Source organism: Physcomitrium patens, chromosome 3 (genome assembly GCF_059467195.1).
Source record: "Physcomitrium patens ecotype Gransden chromosome 3, ASM5946719v1, whole genome shotgun sequence".
In the NCBI taxonomy this organism is placed as follows: domain Eukaryota; kingdom Viridiplantae; phylum Streptophyta; class Bryopsida; order Funariales; family Funariaceae; genus Physcomitrium; species Physcomitrium patens.
In genome coordinates, this window is record NC_143412.1 from 7,880,022 (window position 1) to 7,903,564 (window position 23,543).

At 33.6% G+C, this 23,543-nt stretch overlaps 3 protein-coding genes across 3 annotated transcripts; all 3 read left to right on the forward strand.

The window, feature by feature from the left end:
* The first annotated feature begins 2,321 nt into the window (after positions 1 to 2,321).
* LOC112279339 (uncharacterized) lies at positions 2,322 to 5,728 on the forward strand. Its single transcript, XM_024513687.3, has 7 exons — positions 2,322 to 3,143; positions 3,461 to 3,560; positions 3,877 to 3,997; positions 4,295 to 4,416; positions 4,666 to 4,787; positions 5,016 to 5,175; positions 5,344 to 5,728. Exons 1-7 carry the CDS (start codon positions 3,005 to 3,007, stop codon positions 5,498 to 5,500), a joined length of 921 nt encoding a protein of 306 aa, XP_024369455.1. The 5' UTR covers positions 2,322 to 3,004; the 3' UTR covers positions 5,501 to 5,728.
* Positions 5,729 to 15,936: 10,208 nt separating this feature from the next.
* On the forward strand, positions 15,937 to 17,554 carry LOC112279455 (uncharacterized). Its single transcript, NM_001426564.1, has 2 exons — positions 15,937 to 16,212; positions 16,922 to 17,554. Exons 1-2 carry the CDS (start codon positions 16,015 to 16,017, stop codon positions 17,045 to 17,047), a joined length of 324 nt encoding a protein of 107 aa, NP_001413493.1. The 5' UTR covers positions 15,937 to 16,014; the 3' UTR covers positions 17,048 to 17,554.
* Positions 17,555 to 18,718: 1,164 nt separating this feature from the next.
* LOC112280693 (adenosine kinase) lies at positions 18,719 to 22,757 on the forward strand. Its single transcript, NM_001426566.1, has 13 exons — positions 18,719 to 18,959; positions 19,594 to 19,647; positions 19,854 to 19,900; positions 20,024 to 20,055; positions 20,230 to 20,331; positions 20,628 to 20,695; positions 20,879 to 20,955; positions 21,210 to 21,307; positions 21,463 to 21,533; positions 21,640 to 21,706; positions 21,829 to 21,951; positions 22,077 to 22,137; positions 22,293 to 22,757. The coding sequence occupies exons 1-13, from the start codon at positions 18,877 to 18,879 to the stop codon at positions 22,439 to 22,441; spliced, it is 1,032 nt and encodes a 343-aa protein (NP_001413495.1). The 5' UTR covers positions 18,719 to 18,876; the 3' UTR covers positions 22,442 to 22,757.
* The last annotated feature ends 786 nt before the right edge of the window (positions 22,758 to 23,543 follow it).

Genomic DNA, 23,543 nt, shown 5'->3' on the forward strand with positions numbered 1-23,543 from the left:
ATTTTATTTACAATCTTTTTTATTCACAAACATATTAAGCTCCATTCAAAGATTTGTTGGATCTTAAGTAGCTACAATTTAATAAACCATTGGTTTGTTTTCTAAACTTGCCTAAATCAACTTAATTGAGTAAATAAAGGATTGTACTTTGAACTTCTATACTTGATATAAAGTCAATCTTTCAATGAAGTTCTTAATATGGAAAGAGTTTTTTTAGTAATATATTTTTTAAAACTTCTTTAAAACCAATTCATTAATTTACAACCATATTTAAAGAAGAAATATAATTCAAAGATAGAATCTTTATTTTTAAAGTTTTTTTTACTATTAAATAAAGAAACTAATATCTCAAATTGTATAAAATAATTATTCTCTTTTATCTAATTTTATCAAACTATTAAAATCTTAGACTTATCTTATATAAGTAAGTAGATGAATGGCAAGGCTTTTGATAACTAGACTTGATTACAACAAAACAATTTACTTAAATATATCATCCAAATTCTATATAATTGTAATTTAAAATAAAAAAATGCAATAGAATACTACATCTAAATTCCTTTAACTTTACATTTCAAAATCATAATAAAAGTCTATATTTTTTTTTTAATATTTTCTACTTTTTACTTTGTTGACTTTACTACTCTCTTATATAATAGAAACTTTTACCAATCCTTGTCTTTTACAAAGAAATTTAAGTTTTGTTATAAAATTTGGATTTATGTATAAGATAATGGTGCTTGTATTAACAACACCAAAACATCAATTTTCCTAAATTAAATCTTATAGTAAAATAAAAAAATATTTGTTCAGTTTTATTAAAACAATGCTTGCTTCAAATTTTGTACTTTTATAAGAATCATTTGGCTCAAACTTATTATTATAAAGTTATAAAGAAATATTACATTAAAAGTTTAGAATTGTATGTTTAGAGATATTTTTTCTTTGATGAGTATCATTAATCATTGCTTAGACTTTCTTTTTATAATTTTTTATTATGAATCCTTGACTTTGACACCTACATCACATTTTATTATTGTGTTTGCATTATTTTTTTCTCTTCAACTTTTTTTATCTCCTTTTTGTATCATTTAATAGTAAAAAGTCTCTTCATATTTATTTTTTATGAAAAAATTATTGGAACTTCTAAAAAAATTGGTGTTTTCCTTGATCTTACTTTTTAAATCTCTAATTTCTAATTTGTCTCTAGTTGAACTAGGCCTTAAGTCCTTGTTTTCTTCAATTAGAATTAGAAAGCTAGGACCAAAGCATTTTGAAGGATATTTATAATATTTATTTTATTTTTATTTTTTTATGTTCTCCTATTTTATATTGATAATGATAAAATAATAATAATAATAATAATAATAAAAATAATACTTTTAGATGAATATACATCCATTGTTTCTTAAACTTTTGTTTTAGTCTTGTTTGTGGCTTTAGCCAATATGCCTTCTATTTGGTGGAGATTCATGTTGATAAGTAGGTTGCAACATGAAGATAACTTTTGTTATTAGAATTTGTGCAATCAACTTAGATTTTTTTCTAGATTTTTTTCTAAATGCTATTATGACTTTTGCAACTAACTTAGATTTTTTCTTTATGTTCTTCTTGAAGTGATGCTTCAAGAAAATTTAATTCTTAATCAGCCTCCCTAAGTTGTCTTCTTCATCTTCTAATGAAGAAAATATTTGCACAATATTTATCTCTATTGGCCTTGTTTTTGGTATTCCAACAATTTATTGTTCCTTAAGTCAAATCAAGGACTTCGCCTCACTTGCCTCATTTGGATCAGCTGGGGACAATTCCACTCACACTATTCTTTTAGACCCAAAAAACTTCACTTAAATTTTGTTAAACCTTCATTTGCCAGAGTAGCTTTGGTCTTTTATCCCAATTTTAATTCCATACCATCAACAGACGCTCACAAGTCTGGGCCATTGCAGCAGCAACGACTCATTTGAGTTGGTACAAGAGCTGCCAGTGCTATAAGTGTGTCAGAAAACAAATTGATCAGTATTAGGGTTTAGGGATTAGGGTTTGCACACAGCAGCACACTCGAAGGATTTGCAATGCACACAGCCACTGCAGCGCAAGCTGCACATTTGTTTCACAGGGGAGGACGACCCACTTTGGAACGACAAGAACGAAGTTGACGCAGAACTCAACTCCGTCGACCTGCAGGCAGCGACAACGAAACCATTGAGTGACTTCACAGTAGCCATTTCTCACATCAGCAATTTCCCCCTTTACTTCGACATCCCGTGAGCTTAATGCTACAAATATCTCTTCTGAAAACTCCCAAACTTCATTTCCTAACACCTACGATCTATCTAAGCTCCCAAAATTCCTCCAGCCTCGGCACTTCAAGCCCCAAATGAAGCTGAGCTGAATGAATTATCAGGCTACCGATGACTTTCGATTGGAAGCAAAACATGAAGGGATTCTTTGCTTACGTTATCGATTTCCGTAGGTTGAGTATGTTCCGAGTTTCTGCTAAGACCATGAGCTAACACTCAAAATGCGGCGTCCAACAACCTTGCTGATCTGACAGCTCGCGGTCATGGCCCCATCAACCCAGGAAGAATAACACTACGCCACCAGTCATCCATGCCCGTGACCCGCCTTTCTTTGAATTGAGCGTTTCTCCCAGCTCGCTCAAACTCTACCATCCCCCTCGTCGTTGTTTTCTGTATTCGAAAGCTGGGCTCCACCCGTGGATTTGTTGCTCCTCCTATTCCAAGACGACCCACTTGACTCTTTGGTTTGTACAGTCTTCCACTTTTGCTGAGATGCAGAACCTTTAATATGAACTGAGCTGCTGTAGCGTGGTAGGGCTGAGAGACATTGATGGTTTAAGGCCTCGAAAGTTAAAACCCTAGCCTGAGTCGTAGTTCCGGAATTCCACCCTGAGCTTCGAGAAGTAGAGGCGTTTTCTCGATTTTTAGAGCGCTGAATTTCTTTTCAATACGGAAGCAGTGGAAAAATAAGCAGTGCTGTGAAGATGAGGTTAGATGGGAGAGGGCAGAGATTGGCCGTATGGGGTGTGGCTGCGTTTATCTTCGCTGTTCTTATGATCGTTACTCCAAAAATTCCTCAAGATCAAAAGTATCATCAGTTTGCTGACAGGCGGAATTTCTTCGGTGAGTCAACTGCTTGCCTATGATCTCTCAGACAACTTTTGCTATCAATTACCTCAGTAGATTGTACCTCATTTCAGAACCCTGTAACATCCTCTGTTTTGGTAAGTGGTCGCGGAGTAGCTGATTGTTATATGTGGGGAATACATCTGATTAGTGATGCATTATTTATTCAGTGAAACACTTGTCTTGGTATCACTTTGAAGTGCTGGAACAGACAATTAGAGATGACCTAGCTCGGCTGGGACATTTTTAGTAAATAATTGCTATCTCTGCAACGTTGAGTGATAATTCATCTACTATAACTTCTCACCTTTCAGGTATACCGAACACGCTGAATGTTGTGTCCAACTTCCCTTTCTTGGTCATCGGCATTGTAGGCTTAGTTCTCACGCTTCATGGCAATAGCTTCGGATTGAGGTTAGCTTTCTGACGACATAATTTCTCTCCTGTTTCTTGATGCCTTCGCATTCCCCTAAGCATGAGGTATTCTATGAAGTAGCCCACAAACCAGCTGTCAGTCTGTTGCTGCCTTGGAGAACAAGGATTTGAAATTTTTCGACGCTCGAAACGTTGTAGCAGGCGACTTGGAATTATCGTATGTTGATTATATCTGAATATTCCATGAACATTTTTTCGTGATTTTTGATGAATTTGGTGTCTTGTTGTTAAATTCTGTTGTGTTGTGTTGTGTGTGTGTTTTTTATTTTATTTTATTTTATTTTATTTTTTTCAGTTTGCAGGGTGAATTGCTGGGGTGGTCAATCTTTTTCCTTGGGGTCACAGCCACTGCTTTCGGGTCAGCATACTATCATCTGAAGCCCAACGATGCGCGCCTCGTCTGGGACCGTCTTCCTGTAAGTCAAACCTTTCTATTTTGCTTAAGTGGTTCGCTCAATGTAACAGTATCAGAATGTGGTTCTAATAAGTAAATATGATCTATTTCCGAACTGTATTGTATCAAGGTCGTCTCATGTGTGGGCACACTAGCCTGTTTCATTATTTAGATTATTGTGAAGCTAGAAATCGGTGTAAAATGGTTGCTTTTTTAGATGCTAAAATAACTCTCAAGTAAAGGTCACAGCTTACCTTGGAACCCCAAGTGATAGGCTACATATTTTAGACTCTGAAGAATCTGGTGTACTGCATTTCAGATGACCGTTGCTTTCGCCTCAGTAATGGCAGTGTTTATCATCGAGCGAATTGATGAGGCCACTGGAAAAGCGTCCATCTTTCCCCTTCTTACTGCTGGGGCAGGTAGTGTGGCATACTGGCGGTAAGTACTGAAAAAGCTTCGTACGCAGAGTTACTGCTGGTTCCTGATTTCAAAAATCTTTCACACGGTCCTGGATTTGTGGAAGTATCTCCACTTTTACATGGTGATTCTTAAGCTGGTTTGTGGGTCATGATTGAAGTGCGTTGATACTTTGTTGATCTCAATGATAATATTTAATTTAGCCATTCTAGTCCCACGAATTCAAATTATTTTTGTTTATTTAATTTATTTTGCGGGGTTGAATCGCAGGTTTGCAAATGATTTGCGGCTTTATGCGATAGTTCAATTTGTGCCATGCTTTGCTATTCCCGCTATGGCCATTCTGCTGCCGCCCAAATATTCCCACTCCCATTACTGGCTTTGGGCTGCAGGTTCTTACCCACCTAGAATAAGTGATGAAAGCATAGATTGCCTGTTTCTATGTATAGAATTAACCACATTTCACATGGTAGTAGCATGGGGTCATGAGTCTTAGCATTTGGCATAATTAAGCTTGGCTATCGTTCCAGAGTTTTTATATGATACATACTAATTAACTTAATCCCTTAATCTATCCAACTACTTTTAAGTTGTTATTGTTTTTATTCTTTTGAGCGCAGGCTGGTATCTACTAGCAAAAATTCAAGAGGCGTTGGACATGAAGTTTTACAGGTGGACTTACTTCATAGTGAGTGGCCACACTCTGAAGCATCTGAGTGCGGCCATGGTTCCAGTGGTTACTATCGTCATGCTCTATTGTCGTAATGTGCGCATAGAAAGGTATATCTGAAACCTTAACCGACAAGTCTGTTTACATCCCATGCCTGCTTGTCTTGTATATCCGGGTTCACGATTTCCATGTGTAGTTTCTACACACGTCAGTGAAGACCGCTGCTTCGATGCTAATTTTGTTGACACGATTAATTCACTTTGCGATTGTGCTTTTAGGCAAAGTTTACTTGATAAATGGCGACATCAGGCGAGGGGGACCACTAGTGTAAGCGGGAGTGGAAGTACCATTTCACAGAGATGGAAAGCATATTGGAGCGGAAGGTCTTCGAGTTCCAATCTGCACGATGAAACTGAATCTCTTGTTCGGGCATGACTGGCAGGTAGTTCGCCTGAGCGTCTGTATGGTTTGTACATTCGTCTCATGGATCTTATGTCTGAGGCAATTGTGTTAAGATCTCAATTGTAGTCTAGCAGATGCGGAACACAGTTCATCGTTTGATCACAATTTGACACAAGGAAAACTTGTGGCATTGAGATGAAAACTAGGACAATCTGGCCTTTTGACTTCAAGGATGTGAATTTGCTATTACTTGTCACCCAACCGCTGTCCTTCAATTTTTGTAGATTATTGATCTTCATCTTTCCAAATATCTCTTCAATCATGAACCAAGATGGAATTCAAATTTCGCTAGATAAGACCAAAACATTATATATCCCTTGCATCCAATTATTGGAGCTAGTTTGAGTAAACGAAGCGGATTGTATGTAATAGAATCCATAAATGATACGATAGTCTTTGAATTGGCAACTATACTTCATCACTGTGATGAGAATTCTCTTGTAAAAGAAAATCATTGCATATGCAGTACTTGCAGAGGATTGAATAGTAATAAAGTTCATGAAATCCTGGTCTATGAGTCGAGATCCGAGCATTGATTATTTGAGACCTCATGAAACATCAAATTAGATTAGGTTTACAATTATTATGTAATAGGACGCTAGTTTTATTGAAATTGATGTGGTCATTCTTGGTGCTTTGTTTTGTTGAATTTAGCATGTTTACACTACACATGGAAGTTTGTAATGTTAACAGAAAGAGTAATGTTTTAATTATATGACAAATGATGATTTTTTAATATATTATTCATATAATGGCATTTTTGTAGTTAAATGTCTTAAAACCTAACTTAATGATTGCATGTAATAAGTTTTTAAAACAACAACAAAAAATTAATTCAATAAGATAAAATAAAAAAATGTGTTTATTTAAAATATATCTATATGTAAAATTCTATCTTAAATCTTGACCAAAATAATTACCATGTTAGAAAGGTAGATTTTGTAATATAACATGGTAGAATTCCTCCATTAGAAACACCAAAATCTATTAAAATTAACATTCTATGCAATCTTTGACTAAAATATTAGCAACAAATAGAAAAACTCAATGACTTCATGGTTTTGGAATCGATTAGGAAACATGGCCCAAAGATCAAAGAATTAACCATATGAGCGAAGAGTAGGCTATACTACTTCAAATGCATGACCATGCAAGAGAATAATCATGTCAAGGTTTATTTCAATCAAATAAATAATATTAAGTTGATACTATTAAGCTATAACTTTAAAATAGATAATAAAAAAATGTGCTTCTATCTTTGGACACCATACTATAAATTAGATCCTTCTATCAAATACAAGTAGCAGAAGATATATCTATAAATACAAGTTTTGGAATTTTTACATGGACTACAAACCAAAGAATTTTTCTACCCCATCTTCTCATAAATTTTTGAAATCATAATGATAGAAGATAATAAACTCTATTGTTCTAAGATCTATAGTCTTAGAATGCAAATCCTTGCAAAAAACATTACAATACTATCAAAGACTATCAAAATCACAAAAATAGACATGAAAGAGTAAATCAAACAAGAACATATCCTTTCTTTTAGTGAGTTCAACTTACAACACAAGTGCTATCACTATTACAAATATAATACAATCAAATGCACCACCATCTAAAGACCTATTGAAGAATACATAGCCAAAAAAAGATAGGAAACATATCTCAATATAGAATATTTTAAATTATATTATGCTTAGGAGTAGGTAGGGATCTAACTTTAATGATACAATACCAACTTCTTGCTCACAAGAACAATCAAAGAAGAGGTGAGTTTCAACTATAAAAAAAAACTAATGGCTTTATCAAGCAATCTATTACATAACATTTCTAGGATAAAGTTATAACCTCTTTTTATAAGGTAGCAATTGGTTACAATACCACGCATATATATTTTTCTTTGTGGACAACTCTCAATTAGAAAAATTAGTCTCAAGGCCAAAAATTCTCAATTATAATAATACTTATTATTGTCAATAAGAACAATAATGGTCAATACACAATTCTATTATCAATATACAAAGCATATCTATTAATAACTTTTTACTAATATAATTCTTGAATAAGACAATATGGATACAAGAAGAAACATACAATCACCTAGTAAATAAAATAATGCAACAACTTCGATCTAAGATCATTAAAAATATAAAAAAAATCAAAAAACAAATAAAACAAAGAAACAAAGAAACAAAAGGATCTACTATGCAAGTAGGAAGATGCACTCTAGATGTACAAATTGCTATGGTTCTCTGGCATGGTAGCACTAAGCATCCTTGTTATTCTTATTACTCACAATGACTCACATTTTTTGTTTAAGGTACAATACAATTACATTTAGCATATATTCTTAGATTTTATATAAGGTTAGATTCTTGCATTAATGTCTTTATAAGCTAAGGCCTAAGAAATTAGAAATGAAGGAAGACAACTACTCTTTTGCACCAACCTTTTCTAAAACTTATCATTAGATTTTATTACTATAATAGTCATCTTAGAGGCCAATGCCTAATTAACTATCCAAAATTAATATACAAAAAATAGAGTTGCTTGCTTCTTTAAAATAGACTTGAAAGAATGATAGAACCACTTGTTCTTAGTTCCTTGAATGTTTAATTTTTGAATGGCAAACAAGTTGGCATTAATAAATAACACAAGTCCAAGGATTTTTTTTGTAAGAACTACATCCAAGCCTGACCTATTATTAATATAAAAATATAATTTTTTACTTTTCAATTGTCAAAATAGGACTCACTAATTCTTATCCCTCTACAGCTCTATTCTACGGAGTAAGGCCTAATACTTAGCAATTTAAGATTTATTCACAAGAGAGATTGGCATCCTCGTATCTAAAAAAATAGTAGACCAAATTTGTAAATATGGCATAATAGAACTTGACCAAGTTTAATATGTAACATTTCAATTGTTTATAATATTCAAAATAAGAATAATCAATATCTATTGATATATCAATAATAGTAGTAGAATCAAATTATAGAAATTAATCATAAGATACTTTCTTTCAACTATACATTATGTATTAGTTGATGATTTGATTTGTAGAGAGTAATTGGAAGATAAACAAGGTTTTAGAAAGGCAAGAAAAAAATCCTTTATGTTAGACAATGGAAAATAAGCACCAAACATAATCTATTTACAAGTCAATACAATCTATTTGCCAATTATAGTCTAATTTTTTGATAGCCTCATACATATTTGATGTTCTATGTCCCACAAGCTTTTAAAAAACTTTAATTTGATTGGCCTTTCATAGTTAGATATTTCTAATTCAACACACAATTACTCATAAATAAAAATATTAAACTTTGATACTACAAGCCTGGATACAAGTTATCTCTAGCCACATAATCTATAGTTCAAATACCAAGATTATTGTGACTATCAAAGCGTTTTAAAAAAATCAGTGATAAAAACAAATAAATAAATAAATAAATGATAGAATAAAGATTTCAAAAAAATAATATACACACATATACAATATCAAAATGATCCTATAAGACCACTAGAATGATAATAAAATTAGAAAGAAATTAAATGAGGTCCATGCAACTTAACAAAGAAATTGATAAGATGAGATAGAATATAACAATCAAAACCTCATCATACTACTATTAAATATTGAAAAAGCAATTAAGTGATGAATTGATGTTTTTTTCAAAGCAATAATAATATATGTAGGCTTCTACAAAAAAATGATAGATTTTTTTATGGCACTATATATAAGTGCATTTTCATCTATATGCCTAAATGACTTATTAGACAAATCTTTTTTTTTAAATACTTAGTGCAACAAAAATATTTGTTGGCACCCTCTTTCTATCTCTTTATTGGATGTATTTATGATTACATACTTGACATTATATAACAAGGCTTCTAAGACTTTACACTCATAAAATATAATAATAAGATAAGGTAATGTTTACAGATGATTTGGCTCTATACCTAAATGGAATAAAAACCAACTTTAACCACATTATAAAAGGCATTGAAATATTTTTTATACCTTGGAAACAAAACTAAACTATTAAAAAACTAAAGATATATGGTACTCAAATATACAACGAATTTGGAATTGGCATCACAACTAGGATATAAAATGGCTCAAAGAAGATAGGACAATATTATACCTTGGCTTTTCCACAGGCTTTTGTATTGCCACAAAAGAATTAAATAATAAAATTATATTCTAATTCACAATGGTACTAAATAATAAGATTATATTTTAGCTTACAAAGGCACTAAAAATGGGGGAATTATACTTCATATCATTAATAGTGTTGTAATATGTGTTGTCTTATTTGAAAATCTACTTGCCTAAAAAAGGTGAAGTTGTGTTTTACAAATATCTAAGAAACCTTAATAGGTTTTAATTATCTAAATACAAAGTAATTCAAATTTCAATTCAAAAGTACTTAAAGCCAATACAAAGTGCTCAAAAATACTCTTTTTAGTAACCTCAACCATATACAAATTCCAATTGCCTTATTACTTTCATAATTAGGTAATTTCAATTTTTTCTTGTAAATCTTAATCCTAGTTAGTGAATTTTAATAAGCTGTAACTTCTAATTTGACCATCTATTTAGCATACAAATGCCACTATAAGTCTTTACATGCTCAAAAAAATTCAGCCCAATCCAACTTATAGATTGCAAGGAAAAGCCCAAAAATCACACTAATGTCACTTAGCCGTTAACTTAAAAGTTTTAGTAGATGTTTTAGTAGCGGTTTCTCCTTTTCCAACTGTTAACTTCAACTTAAAATTAGTATATTGCTTGATCTTAAAGTCTTCTACTACCATGCCAAATTTCACCTTGATGCAACTAATAGATCTTCAAATAGCATAGAAATTCTACCCAATCCCAAACTGCCAACTTTTAATACCTTCTTGTATCAAAACCTTGATATCTTTTAATTGCATTGTTTAATTAATAAAAAAAAATTCACACACTTAAGACATCTAATCAACAAAGCAATTTCAAATTTTGAACTATAGATGTGACACCAATTCTACGAACTAGTCGAGAGTACTTGCTTTAATTATCTTGTTTAAATCCCAAATCACTGATATAAATCTTGACTTTAAACAATGATTGCAAAATCATTCCTAATCCTTTGAAAAAAAAACCTTATACCTTTAGAATTGATTTGAAGCTAACTTACCAATTTTAATTTTTGATCTTCAAATGCCTCTCTATTTTTCCCTAATCAATTGTTATAATGGCTAGAGGTCTAATTTCAACCCTCTCCCACAAATAGTCGACCTCCAGGAATCAATTTCATCTATTCTAGAGGTTTTTTAGTCCAACCCTACCTTGAACTAAACTCTAGTATCAACCATGCTAATTATTTATTTTTTTAATCTAATTTTATCAAGTTATGACCTTTCTAAGGCAATAAAAGAATTTCTACATTCTAGAAGGTAAAGTTATTAACCAACCTTTAATCTACTAGCTATTGAGACAAGAAAATAAACTAAGAGGCTTTTATAAAATCCTTGTTTAAATATCTTGAGCTATTATTAAACTAAGATGATTAGATATTAATTAAAATTTTATTTTTGATTATATTTTTACTATATAGTCGTGTTACAATATGACAAGGGGCCAAATTATGATAGTATATCAAATATTCTTTACCACAATCTAATACATTTGCTCATATGCATCCATCAATGATACAACCTTCAAACAAACTAGAGTTGTAATTCAAAATTATATATGGAGATTAAAGACATGAAGCAATACATGAGCCAAGTAGTATAATCTATTACCATGTAATCAATCACACATTGAAGGATAAAATTCTTTGATTCCAATATACAAAAAAAAATACTTCTTTCTAAATTATTAGTTCAACCCTTATAGCTAAGACCTAAATTTTAAAAAACTTTTGTTAGATATTATATCATATAAATTAAGATGACAAGGACTAGAAACTAGCCAATTTATCTTCATTTGATCATGAAAACATAAAGACCTCTTAAGGATAGCTCACAATTGAGGATAATAACTTTCAAGGCATAGATATAAATCTTAAATATGTTGAACCAACTCACCGTAAATATTACAAGAAAATTATATGGTAACCAATCTTTGAAAAGTCACTCATTAAAATCTAATTGGGCTGTGAAGTTAGTACCCATTTGGCCTTCAACTACAATATTAGAAAAAAGAATATAATTTTCTACCTAAAAGATCTATGGCACCTTCACAATCAGGACTAACTGCAGAAAGATCTTCTATAATAACAAATAAGATTTAGAAACATATAAATATTATAAGTAGGAATAATCAATTCTATATTATAGTCACTATTTGGTATCTTTTTTCTATAATCAAGCAAATGGATTATAACAAAAATAAATGAGCATATTAATATCATCTATTACATTCTAAAATAATATTGTAAGAAATCGCAAGTCGACTAATATTAAATACTATACATGAAAGAACTCACATCCATCTCAGAAAGAGCAACCAAAATATTACTTGATAATCTTAAACAAATCTAAGTCATCTTCATATCCAAGATGAATAAAGTTATTGACTATAATCATGTATTGTTGACAAAATACTACTATAGAATTTAGCTCTTTAGATCCATTCCAATATTATTTGTACCATAAAACCTAACCAATTAAAATTAAAGAAATACATAAAGCATGAAAGGTGGAAACTTCTATACATACATTATAAATTTAGAATGTTGAATTATCTTTACTAAATAATTTGAAAGCATGTATATAGTATAATATCTTTAATCAAGAAGATACAAATATATTAAATGCCACAAATTTCTACATTGAATATGTTATATATGTTTCTTTTAAAAAATAGCTTCTTTAAATTGGCTCACCTTGCAAGATGCCTTTCTATCAATACATGGCAACAAAAGGTTGGTTGTAAAGGCTACTACTACATCTCTTGTGGCTCCACTGCCTAAATAGCTAAACATACTCTAATGACATGTCCAACAATTACTCTTTTAAGTATATTTTTTTATAACTTACAAATTAAAATATGCTTTATGGATTTCTATACCACTTGAATATACATTCTATACAACCTCGTCTAAAAACTTAACACCACATGAAAATATTGTGAGACTATATTCAAAAGTATTTTTAGATGCAAACAAGTAATATGTCATACATAACAACATCTCTTTGAAAAATCTTGAAAGCAATTTTATTAAAAAACCATGGGTACTAAAATGTAGATATGAAATTAATTAAATAACATTCAACTTTAAGGCAATGCTATCATATTCTGTGAAATCTTGCTTGAGAATACGTTGAATACCTAGTTGTGGAAGGTAAAAAAAAATGAAAACAATAAGTCTTATCAACTCTAATAGAATTATATATAAATTTTAATTAAAGCTTAACAAACATAATCAAACATTGATTAAGTCTAATTAAAATTTTAAATAAATTATAAAAGAAATTTTAAAAAATCCTAAAAGAATCCTTATCTAATCCTAAACAAATTATAATCAAAATTTTAAAAAATCAAAAAAAAAACTAGAAAAATTCTAATCAAATCCTAGACAAATCTTTGAAAAATCCTAATCAAATTCTAAAAAATTCTTAGACAAATCCTAATTAAATTCTAGACCAATCTTTAAAAAAATTCTAAATAAATCTTAGAAAAATTCTAAAATTAACCTAATAAAATCCTAGATAAATTTTAGATAACCTCTAATCAAACTCTAGATCTTAAACCAACTCTAAATCATAAATAAATTCTTAACAAACCTTATGGCAGATTGAAACTTCAATAACTAACAATCAAACTATTGATTTCAATTCAAATTTTGTACATCTCTCAAAAACTAAGCTATCAATAAAAGAAAATATTTCAAAGAAGATCAAACTCATTAAATAGAAGATAATTCCTAAAATATGCTTAGGTGTTAACTGACATCTTTTTTTAATCTTGATGCCAATCTCTTCAAGTTAAAATCTCTTAATTCCATCATTAAATACTTCTTAAAAGTTACATATTTGTTGAAAATCAAGTCTACTACCTATATACATAAATTTCACCTCAATCTAATGAGCAAATTGCTAAAGATGTTAGAAACTTTCACTGACCCTCTAAACCCTATTTTTGAGATTTCAACCTATTTGAACTTTAATAACCTTCACTCTAATTATTTGATCATGCTCAATTCTACAACATACAATAATAACTATTGTAAAAAAAAATCTACAAATTTTCACCTATAAGTCTTCTATCAAACTTAGAAATTTCTTTAAAATATAAATTCTTTTTTTATTACACAAAATTAGATTCATTGAAACAACCCTAACTTTGCAAATTTCTTACAAAGTTATTATAAATTCAAATTTCTCAAAATCCATGTTTAAAAAAATCCTATAAAGTCTTCTTTCAAATCCCACTCTTTGATTTACAAAAGAATCCTAAAGTTGCTAAAGATACGCAGTTTTGTGCTTTAGGATCTGATTTCAATCCTAATTAATAATTGGTCCTTTTTCGGATATCAATTCTTCTTTTTTTAAAGTATTTTTTACTAAAATCAATTCCTAATTTTCTTATATATATATCTATATTCTTTATTTTTCTATGCTATCTTGTTTTGCCTTATTTATGGTCCTACAAAATAAGTAAAAGTCCACTTTACAAAAAGATAACTTTTATACTTTTAATTTTACTAAATTTTGATTATTATTTATATTTCTAAGATAATTTTTATAATATTTTAAAATAAGATCTTCTATAATATAATATTTTTTTTTTTACTTTTTTACCTATTAGCCATGATACATTACAATAACACTCTTTTACTTATGAAAAATCACAATCTATGTTGGCATAGAATATTGGAATCCTAATTATAAATTAGAATGTTTGTATAATATGACATAAGCCATGACTAATGTTTTGAAGGAAATCTAGATACAATCCAAAACTTTTTGTAACATAGAAGTCAATATACATTATTGAAAATTTCTTTTACTCCTTGCTTTCTTACCACAATACCTTGCTTTTATACTCTTACACAAGCCATATTATGCTCCTACTAAAAAAGAGCCTACAATTAGTATATCCTCTCTACCATCACATAATGACCTAAATTTAATAATTGATCATATATTTGAAGACCTAATAATATAAGATCTTAATGGTAATAATCTAACTTTAGGACTACCAACAAACTTAGATGTACATGAATTTGTCAACCTCTCAAACTTCTTATTACATACCATAAATCTTTTACAAACTCCTTAGCAACATGCATGTGCTAACTTTATATCATAGTGAACATCCAAAGTATCAATCAATATATTCATTGATCAATCTAGCTCCTACTTAGTACACCTATTGTTAAATGACCTCCATTTAGAGATAGATATCTTAGTTGTGACCACAACATTCATACTAATAATAAGTCCACATTAGCAATATATTTGCATCACACTACTAGATTTATTGAAGAAATTGAAAGAAAGATGCAGAACATAATAGATACAATACCATACATCCAAGAGAAATTATTTCAAATTTTGGAGGCAACAATGTGGATATTGAACTTCTAAGGTTCTCTTATTATATTAAAAACTTACGCTGCCATAATCCAATACTTTAGCACCAACAATTACTAATGTTAGATACTAGATGGCATAAACTACTTTTCTTGTGAAAAACAACATCCAACATAGCATCACACACTACACATAAAATTAAGAAAATGGCTACTAAGAGTTGCTTAGAGAGTACATAATTGCACATCACTTTCATCTAAGTTTTTTAAAAATTTGTTGCTATTAGTTATATAAATCATACTACCATCAAGGTTTTCAAAACAGAAAGTATTACTCTGCAAACATAATAGAATAGGAGTAGGCATTGCACTGTAGGAAGTTTCAATGCTTTTTTGGTCGTCCTTGTTGTCTAAGTCCATTGTATATTTCATTCTTGACATGTTAAATGACCCTACTTTGTGAGATAGATTCCATGGTTTGTTAATGGCTCCTTGGCCAATGGCCACTCTCCAACACAATGTAATTTTAATATTACTTTAAACCATATGTGGGAACTTTAAGGTTTTGGCCAATATAAATAATTCAAATCAAATATCATAAACTTCATTTGAAAAAGTTGGTACCAATGCTTAGGGACTATGTTGGCTTCAGACAAGTCTTTGGTTCGAAGCTAGCCACTTGCATAGTAGAATAATTATGTTATATCTATGTTTCGATTCTAATCCCCCTTGCTAAAGCTCTTTTACATTTGCTTGGGATGAATATTCGTCGACTGGCAGAAGCGGGCACGGTTCTGAGTACAAGCTTCGTCCGGGTATCAATCAACGTCACAATAAACAAGACACGATGACAAGGAGAAGGTCTGACCTAATTTGGAGGTGTGTTGTAGTGTTGGTGAGGGTTTCGCAGGTACCCCTGGATTGTCGACGGTGCGGTGGAGGTTTGGAGCCATGTCGGGACCTGTTCACCATGTCTACAGGGACCTGCTCAAGGCTGTGCGCAAGCATGCCGCAGCCGATCATTTCAGCAGCTTTGTCCGTCAGAGTTTTCGTGACTCGATTGCCTCGAAAGATGCCGATGCCTTGCAGAAAAGCCTCGCTTTAGCTAAGGATTATGCGTATTTAGTCAGGAGCGTTCATGCTCACAAGGTGCGAAACTGATTTTTGCGTTTTTTTATTTTTTTAGTTTTATTTTTATATCTCCTCCCTTTTATTTTTCAAAATAAAGGTTATGTATGATCTCGTTACAGTTCTGCTTCTTCGTGTAGATAGCTATGGTAGATGTGAGCTTAGCTGGGAATTTTCAAGGCGGTGAAGTGGCTCGTGTTCAATTTGTCTTTTTAATCCATCAATCACGCTCTCTGTGCTTGTGGTGGTGTGAGAGTGTTCGCGATTCATGCAGTAGGGTTATTACTAACTGCTTGGCGCGTTCTAGAAGGGTCTAGCGATCGATTGAACTTGCAGAATGAAAAATGAATTGGAATGTTTTCAATTCTTCTGCAAGTGATGTTACGTCTCTTCTCTTCTCCGGAAGTGCGATGTTGCTCTAGAACAGGTCATGACCGTGCGATCGATAGCTGTTCTTTTTCGATGAGGAAAATCGCTATTTCTAGTGCCTGTACTGAGTCTTCTCTCTCAAGGGCGTAGAATGTATTGCTATATGTACCTTATCCTTAAGTGTTGTACTCTAGCGTAGAAAACGCGATACATCATCACTCTGTCATGACGATGCAAGGAACTCATCAGATTTCGAGATTTAAATCAGAGCGTGTTAATGAGCCGCTTTCATTTTCTTCACTCGTTGATGTCTCCTTTGCACACGTAAAGTTTTAACGATTTTTTTGTTTCGTCTGTGTAGGATCTCCTCATCTCCTATAACATCGGTGTAGATAGGGAGACAGAGCAGTCAGTTCGATTGAAAGACACTGCTAACAGAGTTGGACTTTCCATGCCAAAGCTCTTTGAAGAAGAGCAGTCGAAATGACGTCCATCTTTCATCAAGCATGCACAGAATTGATCCCTTACTGGTGTAGATCCCAGTCGAAAGCTGCAACAGATACATCTGGGACGTGGTTATCTAATCGGATCCAATACGACGGCTCGCTTTTGATGCTCTGCTTGCCATTCGCTTGGGCTAGCCCTGTGGAAGTATTGTGATACACGCGTTAAGACTAAAGTTGATGAAAAGACACGCAATGTGCTGACTAATTATGTTGTCACAGCATGTCGTCACCAATGTATTTCTTGGGACTACGTTCACTCGCCCACCTTCGTCGTATCTCGAAGTTCTCGTTTGACAGAAACAGTATTCCCATATACAGTTCTGCGTGCACGTTGGGTGAAATTCCATTCTTTTGTTCCGAGGCGCTTGTGTCTAGCATCCATGTAGCGTTGCGTAGGACTTCGGAGTTCTCAGAGGACCACCAAGCATGTATTTTGATTTCTACATTTACGTGCGGTTTGTGACAGGAAACATTAGAGTAATTTCCTCTCATTGAATACTTGTTAAGAGCTAACTGCCAAGTGGGAAATGGTTTTTTGCATGTCATGTTTTGTTGTTTGGTATTCTGTATTTCTCCGACTATTGACTGCCTCCAGTTTCTCTGTAAGATGCAAACTTTTCACACGTACTAAGGAATTATCAAGTAGCACTATTTGTTTATTCTTGCAGTCCTTTGGATGATGTTATTATGAAGTGCGTATGTCAGAAGTCAGTCGCTTGCCGTTATCTTCACGAACAACCCACTAACAAGCAGGAAACCTTGAACGCTCAATTCCACACCAAATGCCCCCAGAAAATGTCTTGCTGCTACTAGCGGAAACTGCCCACGACTGATCCTTTCAACTTTCAGACCTGAACTGAATTTGGAAAAAGACATGCTATTCCAAGATGTGTAGATTAGTTGTGGCACATGGATGGTTTGGGTTGTTCTACGAACACATTCTGAAAAGGGCTCGTTGCAGCCAGTGCAAACACTGATACGAGCTTTTAATTGGCAACTAGTTCAATTTAGTGTGTAACAATCACAAAACCTTGTTTTGATTGAATGAATGATTTAAGTGGGTTTCAAGTTCAGTTGGACTTTGTACTACTTCTGTAAAATTGAGTATTTTTTTCTGAGATATAAAAGAAGAAAAATAAGAAAAATAAAATGGTTTGTATGAAAAAAGAACAAAAAGAAAAGACTGTAATAGAGCAATTGAAGTATCACTTCTCGCAGAAGGAACATTAGTTGAAAGGGATTTGTTGAATAACTCCAGATAGTTCAGTATATGAATCAATATTAACACTAACGAAACATCAAAAAGAAACAGGATCAGCAACGCATGTACAAATCGCCATATATTTCATCTTGTAATATTAGTAAAAAAAAAAAAAAATATGGTAAAAAAAGCATACGTTCTTATGTGTGACATTCCAAATCGTTACTATTCTCTACCAAAAGAATAAAACTAGAGGCAAACGGATCTCATATAAAATATCTAGGCTTCTTTCATCGCCTACTGAATCGGGGAACGGTTCCCCGCGACTGGAACGCAAAAAGTACTAAGTGCAAATAGCATCCACCGAATCGAGTCATGCTGATTCCTCCTGCAGCAAATGGATGAATGTGGGTCGGATGGGAATAAAAAGCATTAGTTCGTCCATTTAGGTACAGCGCTACTTGCTTCCATGCTCCCTTCACCCTCCGTGTTATTGCGGAGGCTGCGCTCACTTTTTGTGTCTCTCGTCTCCGCACTCTCTCAGATTTGTTGCTGCTGTGGGTTGCTAGATCCCTCGCTCTTATTCGACCACGCATTCTCTCTCTCGCAATGGCGTCCGAGGGTGTGCTTTTGGGCATGGGAAACCCCCTGCTCGACATCTCCTGCGTGGTCGACGACGCATTCCTCGAGAAGTAACGGTTCCTCTCCCTCGTTTCTCTTCACTTCTTTGGTTTCCGTGCTCGTGTGTTGAGTGTGTGTGTGAGCTAGTCTTTTTTTTTTTTTCGGTTGTGCATCTTCTCTTGTTCTAACCCTTGGTGTATTTTTTATAATTTATTTTATTTTTGTTACTTTACTTGTAATGGGTTTTCTTGCTACATTCACTTTGACGTGCACCCGCAGTCTTGGTGTGGAATGTAGATTCCTTTTGATGCCCTTCCCTATGTGGGTAGAGGAGGATCGGTTTTTGACACTCGTGGGTGTCTCAGTTGGCTGCATTTGTTTGAATCTGTCTCAGGGTTGTGGATTCACCTGAAAAGGCCCGTTGTGATTTGTCTCGTTTTTTTTGTTTTTTGTTTTTTGTTTGTTTTCTGAGGGTGTAACCTGTGGCTATGTCTCTCATCTTCCATACTTCTCCTCTCAAAAGGGTGTTGAAGATCCCTCGAAGATAAGAGAAAATGTGATTCATCCTTGGACTGCGGTCTGGAGATCTATGTATTGGACTTCCCCTAGAAGTTATCCTTCTCGATATGAGGATTCGACGATTACTAGATTTGATCCCTCTTGTATTAGATCCACATTCTGATTACTTTGATGTCTGATGTACAGGTACGGGCTGACGCTAAACAACGCTATTCTTGCTGAGGACAAGCACCTTCCCATGTATGTTAAAAATAATCCCCGACACCTTATGTCATATGCCGGCCCAATGTTTTGGGGCTTTCTGTAGTAAGCTGTAAGAGATTGTGAGCATCGGATCGACTTCAGAAAATTTCTTCATGCAAGCGCTAGAATGGAGATGAATAAATGTGAGTTGACGTAAGCATCGGATACTTTGTTTGCTAATGTGGATGTCTTCGGCATTGCAGGTACAAGGAACTGGCTGCCAATCCCGATGTAGAGTACATTGCAGGAGGTAAAGCTCAGATAAATATCTCCCAATACGTCGTAGCATACGTAGGTGATAGTGTGCTGTCTCTGTAGCGCTCTGGTATTTGATGCTCACAATTAACCTGTGGTCTGCTTGCTATGACTACAGGTGCTACTCAGAACACCATCAGGATTGCCCAGGTACTTTTAAGACAGCTCCAAGCTTTCAAAGTTACACATGAAGTCGAACGGCTTTCACTGTATCTTGCATTGGCTTCGAAATTTAATGAAAGCCCCTTTTCTTGCACAAGTTTCAACATATGCACGTGTTCTCATCCCAATTTTCTAAAATGTTTGTTCTTTTAAACTACACAGTGGATGCTAGGTGAATCGAACGCAACTAGCTACTTTGGCTGTGTTGGCAAGGATGAGTATGGCGACCGTATGTTCAAGCTCGCCTCTGAGGGAGGTGTCAATGTAAGTTTTTATCCAAGGTTCCAAACAATTGATGTGTACCGCTGCTGGTAGAATGTCTTTGGGATCGGTGGGATAGCTTCTCTTTTATATGATTTGTTTCTGGTAACTACCAATACGTCCATCTCAACTGATAGTACACGATGATGAATGTTTAATGCTGTTATGTTCAATGAACTTTAAACCTTCAAATTAAGGATCTGAGTACTTAGTTTGCCTGTGTGTAAAATAGGAGCGAAAATGAGTTTTCTTTATTAGATGCCTCTTTTAATGAAGACTTCACTTATGTCCTGCCTCAGATCCGATACGATGTGGACGAGGATCTTCCCACTGGAACATGCGGCGTGCTCGTGGTGAAGGGAGAGAGGTAACTTTCATCGTCTAATGAGCTTGCCTGGCCGACTTTTTAATAGTCCGAAGTTTCATACTGCATTTCATACTCAGACTAACTTTCATTCTCAGTGTTGTCCTTTTGGGCTTACTTGTGGTTATTATCACTTTCAATAATTGTGTAGCATATAGATTTTTTACATACTCTCATCTACTGCAGGTCCTTGGTAGCCAATCTTTCAGCCGCCAACAAATACAAGATCGACCACTTGAAGAAGCCAGAAAACTGGGCTTTCGGTGGGATCTCGTTAAATGTTACTACGTTGTTTATGCCTCTCATCACATTTACTTTGTACCCGTAGTATTACTCTAAATTTGACACTGAACTCAGTTTATGCTTTTAGAGAGGTTACAGTAAAATCGACGTAGAAACTGTGGAATCTAGGTTGCAGTTACGGCCCTCTATATTCCGAATATTGATTAACTGGCCAACTCTGAACTTGTAACTTATTGCAATCTGCTGGTATCTGATTTATGTTGTTTGATGACAGTGGAGAAGGCAAAGTACATCTACAGCGCCGGTTTCTTCCTGACTGTTTCACCGGAATCTATGATGACCGTGGCCAAACATGCTGCCGAGACCGGAAAAGTTAGTTTTGTATTGTTTTCAAGTAGTTAAATTGCACAATACTTCGCTGTCCCAAATGTCATTCAGATGTTTGAGATGTTGAACTCAGGTATCTGTTTAATGGCATTTAAGGCTGCACTAATTGTCGAATTTCTCCTCTGCTTGTGTTTGCGCAGTACTACATGATCAACTTAGCCGCTCCGTTCATCTGCCAGTTCTTTAAGGACCCTCTTATGGAGCTTTTCCCGTGAGTGCTTCTGCTCATCTTATTTTCAAGAAACTTGGAGTTTGTCATTTATTGAAAATGAAATGTTTGAACAAGTTGAACTTACGTCGTCTGTGCGGTGCTGCAGTTACGTGGATTTCATTTTCGGCAACGAGAGCGAGGCCAGAGCATTTGCGCAAGTTCAAGGCTGGGAGGTAAGACTTTTCGTGGGTCCATTTGCATGGGACTGGTTTGGGTTACATCTGGATTGGTGGCATGTGATGTAGTGGTTAATATTTGATAATGACTAGAACATTTCTCGCTGTACATCCTGCAGACAGAGGACACCAAGGTGATAGCCGTAAAGTTGGCTGCGTTACCGAAAGCTGGCGGCACCCACAAGCGTGTCGCTGTCATCACCCAGGGAACTGACCCCACAATTGTTGCTGAAGATGGAAAGGTATTTTTATTCTCTATTGAAGCTATCAATATTGTAGATGTTGTCTAAACAGTGTTTCAGATGGTAGAGACCAGGTGTTAGCATTTATGACAGATGTTGATTACGTGCATCTGCTCCTCTTTCAGGTGACTGAATTCCCCGTCACCCCTATTCCTAAGGAGAAGTTGGTCGACACTAATGCAGCTGGTAAGTCTTTTTCATTTAACATCCTTAAATCTCATAGGAATTCCTTTCATTGGGAGATCCTTCTTTGCTTTGACTAGCCTTACCAATATTTTAAAAATAAAATGTTAAGTTGATGCTGGATATAAGCAGCAACTTAATCATGGTTTTTTTGGCAGGTGACTCTTTTGTCGGAGGGTTCTTGTCTCAGCTGGTGTTGGGTAAAGACATCGCACAGTGCGTCAGAGCAGGAAACTACGCAGCCAGCGTCATCATCCAGCGCTCTGGATGCACTTTCCCTTCCAAACCATCCTTCGAAAGTCAGTAGAAAATTGTTAGGGTAGGGGTGAGGAAATTTGCCGCCCCTTTTTTTTGTCACAGCATCTATCATGCAATACAACTGGGTTGCCATATCATCAATTTCTACCTTATCTTGGGACACGTGACTTCAAAATTGTAGTTCTTAAATTGTTGGTGTCAGCTAAGTCATTCTGCTCCAGTCTAACATTATTACGGTGTGTAAGAAGCATTTTTGCAGTTGGCTACGATCATTAGGAATTCGTTTTGGGTAGCTAGAGTAGCTCTGTTTTTCTGGAACCCAATGTTTTGACCAATGAATGTTTCATTGGATGATAACCACCTCGATGCATGTGATTTGGTTGAGATTGGGGCCTTGGGTATTGTTAATGTCACCACATTTTCAGCTGTTGCACCTTTCCCCATCCACACATTCTACCCACATTTTTTGTCTATGCCAATTACGAAAGTAAAGTTCTTTTCTAAATATAAAGTGAACAATCTTATTCAACCATCTTAATCAAATGTTTTTGTCGTGCCAACGGAAAATAGGTATTGAATAACTTAAGTAGTAAAGTGCGATTTTATCTATAACTGAATTAATCATAATCAGATACTGTAATACTAATTTTAAATTCTGAACAAATATATCTAATGTTTATATACAAAGTTAACAATCTTATTCTTTAAAAACAATCAAATAAAATATTAAATTAAGTAAATGTTTTCTAATATGTAAATTATCAAATGTTTCATACAATCTTTTTCAATCTTAAATAAATTTCACACAATTTTACATGAAACGTTGATAAAATATTTATATTCTAAGAAATAACAATTTTTATTAAAGAAGAATGTCTCTTTGTTACCCACATAAAAAAAATGTGATTTTTAAATACCAACAAAATAATGTCTTGATATTTTTTCTTATTAATAAAACTTGACTATTTTTAATATAAATAAATTAGAAATATCTTGACATATAGTTAATACATAAATTTAAAATATTTACCAAGAATCTCTTTTTAAATTACTTAAAAATCATCAAAATATAAGAATATTCAATACATAAAATTTCTAACAGATATATATTTTTAATTGATTGTAGCCATTATTATACACACAATTAGGTT

Bases quoted from the DNA above. Each gene is read 5' to 3' on its own strand.
- LOC112279339 (XM_024513687.3), top strand. From the start codon at position 3,005: ATGAGGTTAGATGGGAGAGGGCAGAGATTGGCCGTATGGGGTGTGGCT. The intron at 3,561-3,876 runs GTTAGCTTTCTG...TATTTTTTTCAG, and splicing joins GGCAATAGCTTCGGATTGAG to TTTGCAGGGTGAATTGCTGG. The intron at 3,998-4,294 runs GTAAGTCAAACC...ACTGCATTTCAG, and splicing joins TCGTCTGGGACCGTCTTCCT to ATGACCGTTGCTTTCGCCTC.
- LOC112279455 (NM_001426564.1), top strand. From the start codon at position 16,015: ATGTCGGGACCTGTTCACCATGTCTACAGGGACCTGCTCAAGGCTGTG. The intron at 16,213-16,921 runs GTGCGAAACTGA...TCGTCTGTGTAG, and splicing joins GGAGCGTTCATGCTCACAAG to GATCTCCTCATCTCCTATAA.
- LOC112280693 (NM_001426566.1), top strand. From the start codon at position 18,877: ATGGCGTCCGAGGGTGTGCTTTTGGGCATGGGAAACCCCCTGCTCGAC. The intron at 20,332-20,627 runs GTAAGTTTTTAT...GTCCTGCCTCAG, and splicing joins CCTCTGAGGGAGGTGTCAAT to ATCCGATACGATGTGGACGA. The intron at 21,534-21,639 runs GTGAGTGCTTCT...GCGGTGCTGCAG, and splicing joins CCTCTTATGGAGCTTTTCCC to TTACGTGGATTTCATTTTCG.